Raw genomic sequence first — 11,547 nt, 5'->3', positions numbered from 1 at the left:
AATATTAAAAAAAAAAAAAAAAAAAAAAAACTGAAATGATGCCATTTTGCCACTTCCTGACGTTATTTCATTTAGAAGAATAATATTAAAAAAAAAAAAAAAAAAAAAAAACTGAAATGATGCCATTTTGCCACTTCCCATTTCTAGCAACCTTTTGCTCTCATGCCAAAACTGGGAAATTAATCGGACTGATGAACATAACTCCAATTGATATGCATATCACCGCGTAAATTTACAATTAAGTTGGTTTAAATTGACCAATTAAGGGGTTTGAATCGTTTGATACCAGTTGATTTTACTAAAATTTTTGGACCAATTGACCCTAAAAGAGCAGCTTCTTTTTCTTTTCTTTTTTTTTTTTTTTAAAGGAAAAAAATTAAAAAGAAATTTTGAGGTGATCGCTCTCTTTCTGCGTGTGATTTGGGGAAGGGGGTTGGAGAGTAGCTGAGTAGGACATAGGGTGCAACACACCATTTTAGATGAATCTTTTTTTGTTTCAAATTATAGACAAGGAACAACATTTAACCCCAAAAAAAAAACTCCTAGGTATTAAAAAGGGGCTTAGTTGTGCCTTCTAAGACAGGCTTGGGAGTTGGGATGGGATATATATATATATATATTAAAGGAAAAAAAAAAAAGGCTAATTGGACATACTCCTAGCTTTTAAAAACTAAAAAAACAAAGGGGATAAAGCAGAATTGTATATTTTACCATAAGATCTACAGGTTTTGTGGTAATACAAATCAGGAAAATGAGAATCTTTTTCAAATATTAGTGGTTCTACATCTACATTCAAGAAATGATAATGAATTTGATGTAAAAGTAAATGATTTGTATTAATTAAATGCATTGACTTTCCCTTTTCATCGAACCAAAAAATTCAACAAACATAATGTTATATATTTATTGCTTGATTAAAAAAAAAAGTTATATTGACTTTTATCAATCTTATTTTGAGAATGAAAAAAAAAATTGTTACATTGACTTTTATCTAAATTATTTTGCACATATATGATTTTGGTGTGACGCTTTTGGCACTATCCTATATAATGATATTGCATTATGATATTATTTTCGAAGATATTATTTCCAAAATAACAAAAAATATAAAAATGTATCGTATAAGTTTAAACAAATAAAGTTACACAAGTCGGTAGAAAAAAAGAAAAAAAAAAGAAAAGAAACAAAACAAAACAAAATGTACAACAAGAGATTCAGAACCCTCAAGTTTCCATTGACTATGACAATTGAAAATGTAGTTGCAAAGCGAGCCATGTCGTATTGTAAATCTTAACAGGCTAAACCTAAATTCATAGAAAAAAATATTAAAGACTTCACATAATAATTGGTTACGGTTGTTGTTGTTCTTTTAATTTATTTATTTTTATTGCTTTTGACTTTTTTTTTTTTTTTTTATACTAATGACGATGTCATCAATAATCCTCAACCATATTGAAATTCTTTTTGTCTTAATTATCCATATTAATTCTTATTTTATTTTGAAATCAAAGAAAAAATTATCCGTATTGATTCTTGAAGGTTTTTTTTTTCCTTTTTAGAAGATGATTCTTAAAAGTTGAAACGAATAGTTTGATCCATGTATATCTCGACGGATCCAATGCACTCGAAGCTGGTTCCAACGAATCACTGCCATTGGTCACAGATAAATGCATGCATGGATTTCAAAATTCCAAAAAGTAAAAACGAAATAGAAGAAGTATACAAGTACAAAACTCAAATATAGGGAGTTTGAAGGGGGTACAAATGAAAAATCCAAACTGAGGGAGACATATTAATATTATTAATTATTATTCACAAATACATTACGTCAGTATGTGCACTGTCCCCAGACATCTCAACAATCGGCCAAAATCTAGCGTATAGCATAGCTGTATACAATTGTATTTTACCTTTCACCAAAAAATACAAAATAAAAATAAAAAGCTGTATGCAATTGTATACATATATTTGTAAAGATCATTTATTTTTTATTTATTTTTTTGCCTTTTAAGAATACAGTAAGTTTAATGAATTTGAAAAATGTGGTTTCAAATTGAGTCTAGTGTTATTTTTGAAGCCTGATGCTATTGATGGTAAACCAATGGATCCAAATGGTTATGTGAAAGTGAAATGTGTTGCAACTGGTTCTCGCAGCCAAAGGTACTAGTAAAGCCCTTGGATATTGAAATTTAATTTTATTATTCATCTGACTTCTAGAAAGCATTTCTTTGGCATTAGAAGTTACATGTCTAGTTAGGGGAACAAATAGTATACTACTGTACTGATGTTATTAAGTGTTAATTACATTAAAGTATATTGGCTGCACATTTCCTAATATTCATGCCCTTCAATTAACCTGATTGTTATTACATATTTTTGGTTCCTTAATTTATATTTCTTCTTCAATTCGTTAGGCTCCTTCTTAATAAGGGAAATGCATATGTTCATGCTTCCAAGTGACACCAAATGGCATTTAAATCATTTGGTACATTTCCACTTGGCATCAGATCACCTCACAAATGTCAGTTAGCAGTTGTGGGCTGATTCTCTTTTTTCCTTAGTTGTATAACATCTTCTCTCCTCTCCATTTCTTCTCCATGGATACTTAATTCTGGGTTTGATGTTGCAGCCAAGTGGTGAAAGGTTTTGTCTTCAAAAAGCGTGCTGCTCACAAGCACATGCCAACTAAGTACAAGAATCCGAGGTTGTTGCTGATCAGGGGTGAGCTTGGTCAGTCTTCTAGGGGTTGTCATCATTTGCTTCAATGGAGCAGCAGGTAACTTGATCAGAATGTCCTTAGTTTTTGCATCTGGAAAATGTAGTACCTTTTCTAATTATTTGCTGGCAAACAGGAAAAGGATTATCTGAAGTTGCTCATTGAGCTGATAGAATTGTGCAAACCAAATGTGATTTTAGTAGAAAAGTGTGTTTCTCGTGATATTCAAGAGTCTATTCGTGCAAAAGGAATGACACTAGTCTATGATATGAAGCTTCATCGCCTAGAGAGAATTGCCCGTTCTACTGGCTCACCAATTCTATCATCGGATACTTTGACTGGTCAAAAGCTAAAACAATGTGAGTCTTTTCATATTGAAAAATTTGTGGAGGAACATGCTGCTTGTGGTGATGGGGAAAAGAGGCCAACTAAAACATTGATGTTCCTTGAAGGCTTTCCTACACGTCTTGGTTGTACGGTCAGTTTTATTACTTGCCATTATAGTTTGTTTAATGCATTGTAGGGTAGGTCTTTGGCTGTAGTCCAATAATTATGGCAACTTGGTGGTGAAAGACATTAGACTCTCACTATTGTATGCATGCATTCACTTGTAGCATTTGTCTGCTTCCTTGGAATATTGTGATCTCATCTTTTATGCAATAAGTTGGTTTAAAGATTTGTTAATGTTAGCAAGTCAATAATTCTGGGTACATTTCCAGCAATATATCCATCCCTACCCCCTTCACACCAATCCCTTGGGGGGCCTTGACCATTGTGTATAAACAGGATATCATGTATGACATAAATGAGTGTTTTAAAGTGATAGCTAATAGTTCTACACTTGAATGAGGTCTTATGGGCTCAACATTATTGGAAAGTGTTTTTATAAGTAATAAGTTAACTTCTAACATTGTATTATTTTAAGCGATAGTAGAAAAACTTTGAAGTTGACAAATATGCATTATATCCTTATTCACTGATTTAATATAGCCTTCTTGAAATTGGTGCCATAATTCTCAGACAAACACTTGACTTTCTTCATGACATGACATTGCAGATTTTGCTGAAAGGTGCACACAGTGATGAATTGAAGCAGATTAAATGTGTCATGCAGTATGCTGTTGTTGTGGCATATCATTTAATTCTTGAAACGTCTTTCCTTGTTGATCAGAAGGCAATGTTCTCTACAATTCGATTTCCTGACGAAGTGAATGTCTTGCTGACTGATCAACAATCCCCAAGCTAGGATCTAGTAACTCAAGTGTTCCTAGTATTGAGGTAAGTACTTCCACAAATGAGTCATGTGCGGTTGATATTCCCATATCCAATGGATTCCATGAAGAAAATACCCAAAATTCAAACTTGGAATCTAAAAGCCACTCCGCATTAACTTATGAGCCATACAATCCAGCTATTTTCTCTGGGTTGTCATCTCTCTCAGCTTCTCTAAAGAAAGTTATGGGGGACAGTTTCCCTCATGCTGCCTCTGCTTCGTATCAGTCCCTGTCATCATACTTTGGGTTCAATGGAGGGCAATTCAACGGTCATGTCCATAAACCTATTTCTCTATCAACAACTTCAGAGGGAGTTTGCCATTGTGATATGGAATCTAAAGGCAGTTCTGATGAAGAAACTCATTTGATGGTGGGCAATTTCAAACTTCTTCAGGATACACTGAAGTCCCCATAGAGATGCAAAAAGATGGTGGTAATAGTGAAGAGCAAATGCAAAGTAGGGAAAACATCAATGCAGTGGTGGATTCTCGAAGTATTTTGGTTTTGATGTCTAGGCGGAATGCTGTAAGAGGGACAATCTGTGAGCAGAGCCACTTTTCTCATATCATGTTCTACAAGAATTTTGATGTTCCTCTTGGAAAGTTCCTGAGGGATAATTTACTTAATCAGGTTTCTCTCAACTCCACTTATGAAGAGTCTAAGACATTTTTTCCAGTAATGAATTGTCACTTTGTATATATATGCTTCTAAATGAGTTAGGCTCTTTATTGGGTTTGACTGTTCATTTTTATAATTGGAAGAGAATGATTCTTTACTATGTCAGGTTCCGAAAGTCACTTTTGTGATTTCTTCAAACGTACGGTTATTGCTTTTAAAGAGCTGACTCACTGTCTTTAGGAGGGGCCTTGTATACTTCCTATGTACTGCCCTACTAGGGCCTTATGCTTTTCTTTCTCCTTTTCTCTTTGAAAAACAAAATCTTACCTATCAATGACAAGAAAAAGGGTTAATGATTTTCAGTGCTCTGACTTAAGTTACCTTCAGTTCCATGATTTGGTGGGTTAGGATTAGCATCAAAATTTTTTTATTTTTTATTTTTTATTTTATTTTTATTTTTATTTTCAAATATAGCTTGCACTAAATGAAGATGGCACACTGACAGAAACTGTTGCATATGCAGAAAAGCCAGTGCACCACATGCGGTGAATTACCAGAAGCTCATTTTTACTATTATGCACATCGTAACAAGCAGCTTACTATACAAGTTAAACGACTCCCTGAGGGAAAGCATTTGCCTGGGGATGCGGAAGGTAAGCTTTGGATGTGGAGTCGTGCTAGATGTAAACCTGGGAATGGAATCTCAAAATCTACAAAAAGAGTGTTGATGTCCACTGCTGCCTGTAGTCTGTCATTTGGAAAGTTCTTGGAGCTTAGTTTGTCTCACCCCTCTTCATCTAGCAGATTATCCAGCTATTGCCATCCTCTTGAAAGGGACTTCCTCCATTTCTTTGGGTATGGAATGGTTATCAGCTCTTATTGCATGTTTTAATTCTAGAGTAGTGTGGGAAATGATTGAAAATGAGTTTTTCTTGCGTTTGATTCTTGGTGCCCCTTGTAATGTATGATTAATAATGATATGTTTACTGTAGTAACTTGATTCAATAATTGCAGCTTAGGCCCCATGGTCACAATGTTCAAGTATTCTACAGTTGCAATATATAATGTTTCTGTGCCTCCTCGGAAGCTGGAGTTCAGTAATTCAATTAGACAAGAGTGGCTTAGGAAAGAAACTGAGAATGTATGGTCTTTTTTTTTTTCCCACTTTTTGGTTTGCGATAATGCTTTTTTTTCCCCACTTTTTGGTCTTTTTGATAATGCTGGTACATATAATTGTGTTACCACTCCAATTTTTCTAATTTAATTTCTTGTCTTTATCTTTTATTTTGTACAAGTTATACATGAACGGGATATTACTATTCACAGAGACTGCGGACTTTTTGAAAAAAATCAGATCTCGATTTGCTGGCAGAACTCTGAACTTACAAGGCACCTCATTAGACTTTTCTGATATCGAAGAGATGCTTAACCAGGAAAGATCTGAGTTTGAGGTTAGTTTTCCCGTAGTACACATTTGACAGTTTACTTCTGTAACATGCAATACACAGGACTATCAATCTTGTGTTTGTGCACGTGGCCCATCTGTGTGCCTATGTTACAACTTAGTGCTACAAAACTTGGTCATGTACAAGCCTAAATGAAAAATAGTTAATTTCTATGCATTTAATATTTGGGGAATGTTTTTGACCATTGATGGACTATTATCTTTTATCACTAGATATATTGCTTGGTCCTTTCCATGACTGGGGATTGTTTTTCCTTCTAGTTTCAAATGTAATGGTTGTAGTAATTTTTTTTAGCTTGAAGTTCCTCTACTGGACATTTGTTCTTTTTATACTAATATAAAATATATAGGCAATTTCTTCTTCTTCTTCTTCTTCTTCTTCTTCTTCTTCTTTTGGTTCTATTGATCATTGATGAACTCTTATCTTTTATCACTAGATATTTTGCTTGGTCCTTTCCATGACTGGGGATTGTTTTTCCTTCTAGTTTCAAATGTAATGGTTGTAGTAATTTTTTTTAGCTTGAAGTTCCTCTACTGGACATTTGTTCTTTTTATACTAATATAAAATATATAGCAATTTCTTCTTCTTCTTCTTCTTTTGGTTCTATTGATCATTGATGAACTCTTATCTTTTATAACTAGATATATTGCTTGGTCCTTTCCAGGATTGGGGATTATTTTTCCTTCTAGTTTCAAAAGTTGTAGTAATTTTTTTAGTTTGATGTTCCTCGAATGTACAGGTTTTCTTTTTTATGCTCATATATAATGTAGGAATTTTATTCTTTTTTTTGTTCTGTTGATATAAAACAGGAAAACATAAAGAGTGCTGTATCGAAGAATGGGAATCCAGACCAGGCTGTCTACATACCTCTCAACTTGAACCGATTATTATGGGAGCTTTTGCTTGAATCTTGCATTTGGGATCGGCGCTTGCATTCCCTGTTCTCACCTGATCCAACAGCGAGTGACTCTAATGCCTCTGAGAGAATAATGCAAGAACAAGCTAAATCAAAGATGGATGGCTCTGCTGCTGGAGGCAATGAGGGAATGGAAACAATCTTGCAGAATGGCCATGTAGGCCTTGAAGACAGTGTTGATTTCAAAGTTAAGTTAGATACATCTACAGAAGCAAAAGAAATTCCAATTAAAGAAATTCCAGTTGAAGTTCAAGTTCAAGACTTGAGTGATGGAGGTGATGTATTAAATGCTTCTACTGTGGCTGAGGGTGAGATGCCAACTGTGGGTTTAAGTACAAATAGATCATCTGACCAAGAGTTGGTTGCAAGACAAAATGGCTCTGCCCATTGTCAGTCTGGTGATGATAATTGTCAAGCAGTGATTCTTCCTTTGTTTGATCATCCACAAGAGGATAGAACCACTCCAGTTTCCACAGTTCTTGGAAATAGTGATTCTATTGCCGATTTACATGTATTAAAGAAGGATAAATCTCTACGTTCCCTATCATCCTGCATAGAAAATTCGATTGGATGGTTCTGGACACCATTCTCAGAAATACGACAGATTGACATGAAGGATCTCCCGAAAATTTACTTGCAGAAATTCGAAGCTATCAGTAGATATACACAAGAATATATACCCACAGCAAATCAACTTATCACTGAGGAAGGGTCGAGGCTGCACATTCCTCTGGAAACTGATAATTATATTTTATCAGACTTTGAGGGTGAACTCTCAAGCATAATTGCTTGTGCACTGGCCTCCTTGAAGGAACTTCCTGTTCAATCGGAAGTTCGTGATGAGGATAGTAGGAGAGAGAATGGAATGGCTGCTAAGTCATTTGAGAGTTTACACAGCCTAGCTCGAATATCCACCATTACTTCCCTGCGTTGGTCTTCAAATGGATTTTCAGAATCAGATTCAGTCCTTTCTACCCCAAGCAGTTCTTTAGAAGACTCTCGGTTCTCCAGTTTTGATGGGTTGAATTTGTTGGATTCTCTTGTTCCTCCAGACCCTTTTAATCCAGTTGTCAATCTGGTTGGGAAGGGTAAATATTCTGTAGCTTGTCTATATGCCAATGAGTTCCGTGATCTTCGCAGTCGCTGCTGCCCATCTGAGGCTGATTATGTTGCCTCCCTAAGCCGTTGTAGGAGCTGGGATGCCAAAGGTGGGAAAAGCAAATCTCTTTTTGCTAAAACACTAGATGACAGGTTTATCATAAAGGAAATTAAGAAGACAGAATTTGATTCTTTTATGAAGTTTGCTCGGGATTATTTCAAGTACATGACTCAGTCATTTGAGTTAGGGAACCAAACATGCCTTGCAAAAGTTCTTGGGATCTATCAGGTTAGTTGGATTGATTTCTCACCTTTTAATGACCTCACTTCTTGTTCTTAGCATTTGAATTTCTTTGCAGGTAAGTATAAGACAGACAAAAAGTGGGAAAGAGACTAGGCATGATCTGATGGTGATGGAGAATCTTACATTTGGTCGGAAAATTACTCGCCAGTATGATCTTAAAGGTGCTCTACATGCGAGGTACACTGCAGCAGCTGATGGTTCAGGCGATGTTCTTTTGGATCAGAACTTTGTCAATGACATGAATTCCTCTCCCTTGTATGTTAGTAATAAAGCAAAGCGTCTCTTACAACGGGCTGTTTGGAATGACACAGCTTTTCTTAATGTGAGTTTGCGATTAATTCTTTCTTTTAATGGCCCTATAATCTGAAACTGTATTCTCTGCATTATTTCCCTGCACCGTATTTAGTTCAAAACATTTTTCACAACGTAATAATATACTGATTTTGATAAAATGTGAAGCCATCCAGTGAACCCCTAGAGCTTTACTTCTTATTTTTCTATCTTTCATTTACTCTTACTTTCTTTTTTATTTATGGTTTTTTACTGTTTATCTGTTCATTCATGATAAATTATAGTTAGTTCAACCATTAAAATCTCTTATTGTTAAATAAGAGACTTGGGTTCGAAACTCGTCTATACTCTATACCAAAAGTTTCACATCCACAAAATATAATTTATTGGTTCAGCTGACAATTACATATTTGCTCTATCTGCAGTCAATCAATGTTATGGATTATTCTTTACTTGTGGCTGTGGATACTGAGCGGCGGGAGCTTGTGTGTGGGATCATTGATTATCTGAGGCAGTATACCTGGGACAAGCAACTTGAGACTTGGGTGAAATCTTCACTCGTTCCAAAAAATGTTTTGCCAACTGTTATCTCTCCAAAAGAGTACAAGAGGCGATTCAGAAAGTTCATGTCTTCCCATTTTTTGTGTGTCCCAGATCATTGGTGCTCAGAAATATCCTCTCATGACCCTTGTGAACTTTGTAGTGTCAGAGATGATCATGATATTTCTCAACCAAAATCCCAAAAGGAAGAGGGGCTTAATGTTTTTTCTGCATGAGTCTCTTTATCTGTTGATATTGGTTTTTTAACTGCTGCTGCTTCACTCAAACTGTTCACGATACTGTAAATAGATGAGCATTTCAGATTATATACACCATCACCAACCTGTTATTCTGCGATTTTTAGCAAATTTCTAGGTTAGTTTCATTACTATAGGTCCTAGTCCATCTTGAGATAAGTTTTTGTAAAGCATTTGAGAAATTGTAGAGAGCTGCGGTAGTTTGAAAGAAAGAACGATTATTTGGAATCAATGCAAAGTTGCTTTTATTCTTGATGACTTTTTCTTCTCAAATATGTTCTTGATGTATATTTGAAATCAATGAAAAGTTGCACTTATTCTTCATGACCTTTTTCTATCTCAAATATGTTGTTGATGTATTTATGAAATTGTTTTTATATACTTTTGTCACTATCAATTAGCATTCTTTTTGGTAGAGGTTATCCATACGTTTCCCTTTTCCTTTTTTCCGAGAGAAAGTTAAGTAACACGTTTCCCTTTTCTTAAAAAAGAAAAAGAACAAGAGTATGTGTTATGAAAATTAAGTTCCACACATATATTCACGATGATTTTTAACGGGTTGTAAATCCTATAACCCTTATATGGTCTTTACCTGGCCAAGTAAACTCGTATTATCTGCATTTCTTTTTTTCACATAAAATCTTAATTAAAATGAAAAAATTGTGAGCATATTCTTTTTGCCACAAAGAAGTGAAAACACCAATAGTTAAATAATAAAAATTCTTAAGTTTTTGGTTTGAAAGCTAAATAATACAAATTCTTAAGTTTTTAATTTGAAAATCAAGGGTCTTGTAGCTGAATTGGCATCTCCTCATATTCTAAGTGTTTGGGTGTTTAGGATGGGAAAAAGTTTGAGTTGTGGAGTAAGCACCATATTGTAATTATCTCTTTAACAAAAAAAAAGTTTTTGATTTGAAAATCAGTTTAGTCCCATAATTTCAGAAAATTAATTGTAGCAGGTTGAAAATAAAGGGCTCCTATTGTAGTATATAAAATGCGTAATAAAGTTAAGAGAATAGTAATAAAATCATTTCAAAATTTACCCAAAAAGACATAATTATATGTATTATAGTAGGGTTATGCGTAAACTATGTAAGACAACGTTTATCCAGCCTAGGTAATTTAAAGAAGTTTGATAAAAATTTTAAAAAAGACAATAGTATATTGTAGGAAATAATCAGCACTAAAAACATATTACACAAATTTTAATTAAAAAAAAAAAAAACTGCCCCCCCACCCGCCCAAAACAACATATATAATGAATTCACATAAAAAAAAAATAGTGATTTTTTTTGTTACATAGATGAGTAAAGAAAACCCGATATAAAAATTAAAAGAAAAGAAAATAAACGAGAAACCTTTTGCTATAATTTCTTTTATATAAACTAGCCGATATCCACAATGTGTGATGCATTTTGATAAATTTTGTAAGAAATTATTTATGACTCATTGAATACTATTATTGTTAGTCACACTTAATCTATGAGGTTTTCTACTAAAACTAAATTCAAACTAAATACATTTTNATGTGGTTTCAAATTGAGTCTAGTGTTCTGTATACCACTTTCATGTGTGTATATAGATATATATATATATATATATTATATTATAGTATTTCTTTGTATTTTTTTTGAACTTGAAAACTCTCACAGTTTTTAACGGCAGTGGGGTCGACTGTGTGGATCCCACTTGATGTTCTAAAAACTGCTAGTATAATTACTTTCTATTCTTTATTTTTTTCTTGTTCTCGGTAGATTTCTTCCCTCTTCTTCTGTGTCTTTGTCTCTGAATTCTATCTGTCTGTAACACTTTTTTTTTTTGGGACTCTCATCTCAGGAATCACTTATACTGCTTACAAGTTACTGTTCATTTGTTGTTGTTTGACTTGTTTCTATCCAAAACAGAATTCTTGGGGGTATCAAAGAGATTTGCAATCTTGTTTCTTGATATTTGGGATTGATTGATGTGGAGGTCACAGCCAAATCTTTGTTCTTTTGGATTGCTTTGCCAGTAAGTCATTCACTTTATATTTTTTCTTTTTGGGTTAAATTCTTGAGCTTGCTTTGA

The 11,547-nt window shown here is 34.1% G+C and overlaps 1 protein-coding gene across 1 annotated transcript; it reads left to right on the top strand.

Annotated features, from left to right (window-relative positions):
* The first annotated feature begins 2,073 nt into the window (after window positions 1-2,073).
* Window positions 2,074-9,804, top strand: LOC136066849 (putative 1-phosphatidylinositol-3-phosphate 5-kinase FAB1D). The gene is given in 13 exon segments (XM_065771800.1): window positions 2,074-2,160; window positions 2,630-2,742; window positions 2,745-2,776; window positions 2,853-3,194; window positions 3,774-3,954; window positions 3,957-4,346; window positions 4,349-4,620; window positions 5,132-5,463; window positions 5,623-5,749; window positions 5,904-6,059; window positions 6,884-8,377; window positions 8,448-8,714; window positions 9,109-9,804. Coding segments are annotated over 13 exon segments (4,116 nt in total). The 5' UTR covers window positions 2,074-2,101; the 3' UTR covers window positions 9,460-9,804.
* The last annotated feature ends 1,743 nt before the right edge of the window (window positions 9,805-11,547 follow it).

The sequence above is a fragment of the Quercus suber genome, unplaced genomic scaffold, assembly GCF_002906115.3.
Source record: "Quercus suber isolate HL8 unplaced genomic scaffold, Cork oak 2.0 scaffold_49, whole genome shotgun sequence".
Classification (NCBI taxonomy): Eukaryota; Viridiplantae; Streptophyta; class Magnoliopsida; order Fagales; family Fagaceae; genus Quercus; species Quercus suber.
The sequence above is the reverse complement of the archived record's forward strand: the minus strand, read 5'-3'. Positions and strand labels throughout refer to the sequence as shown.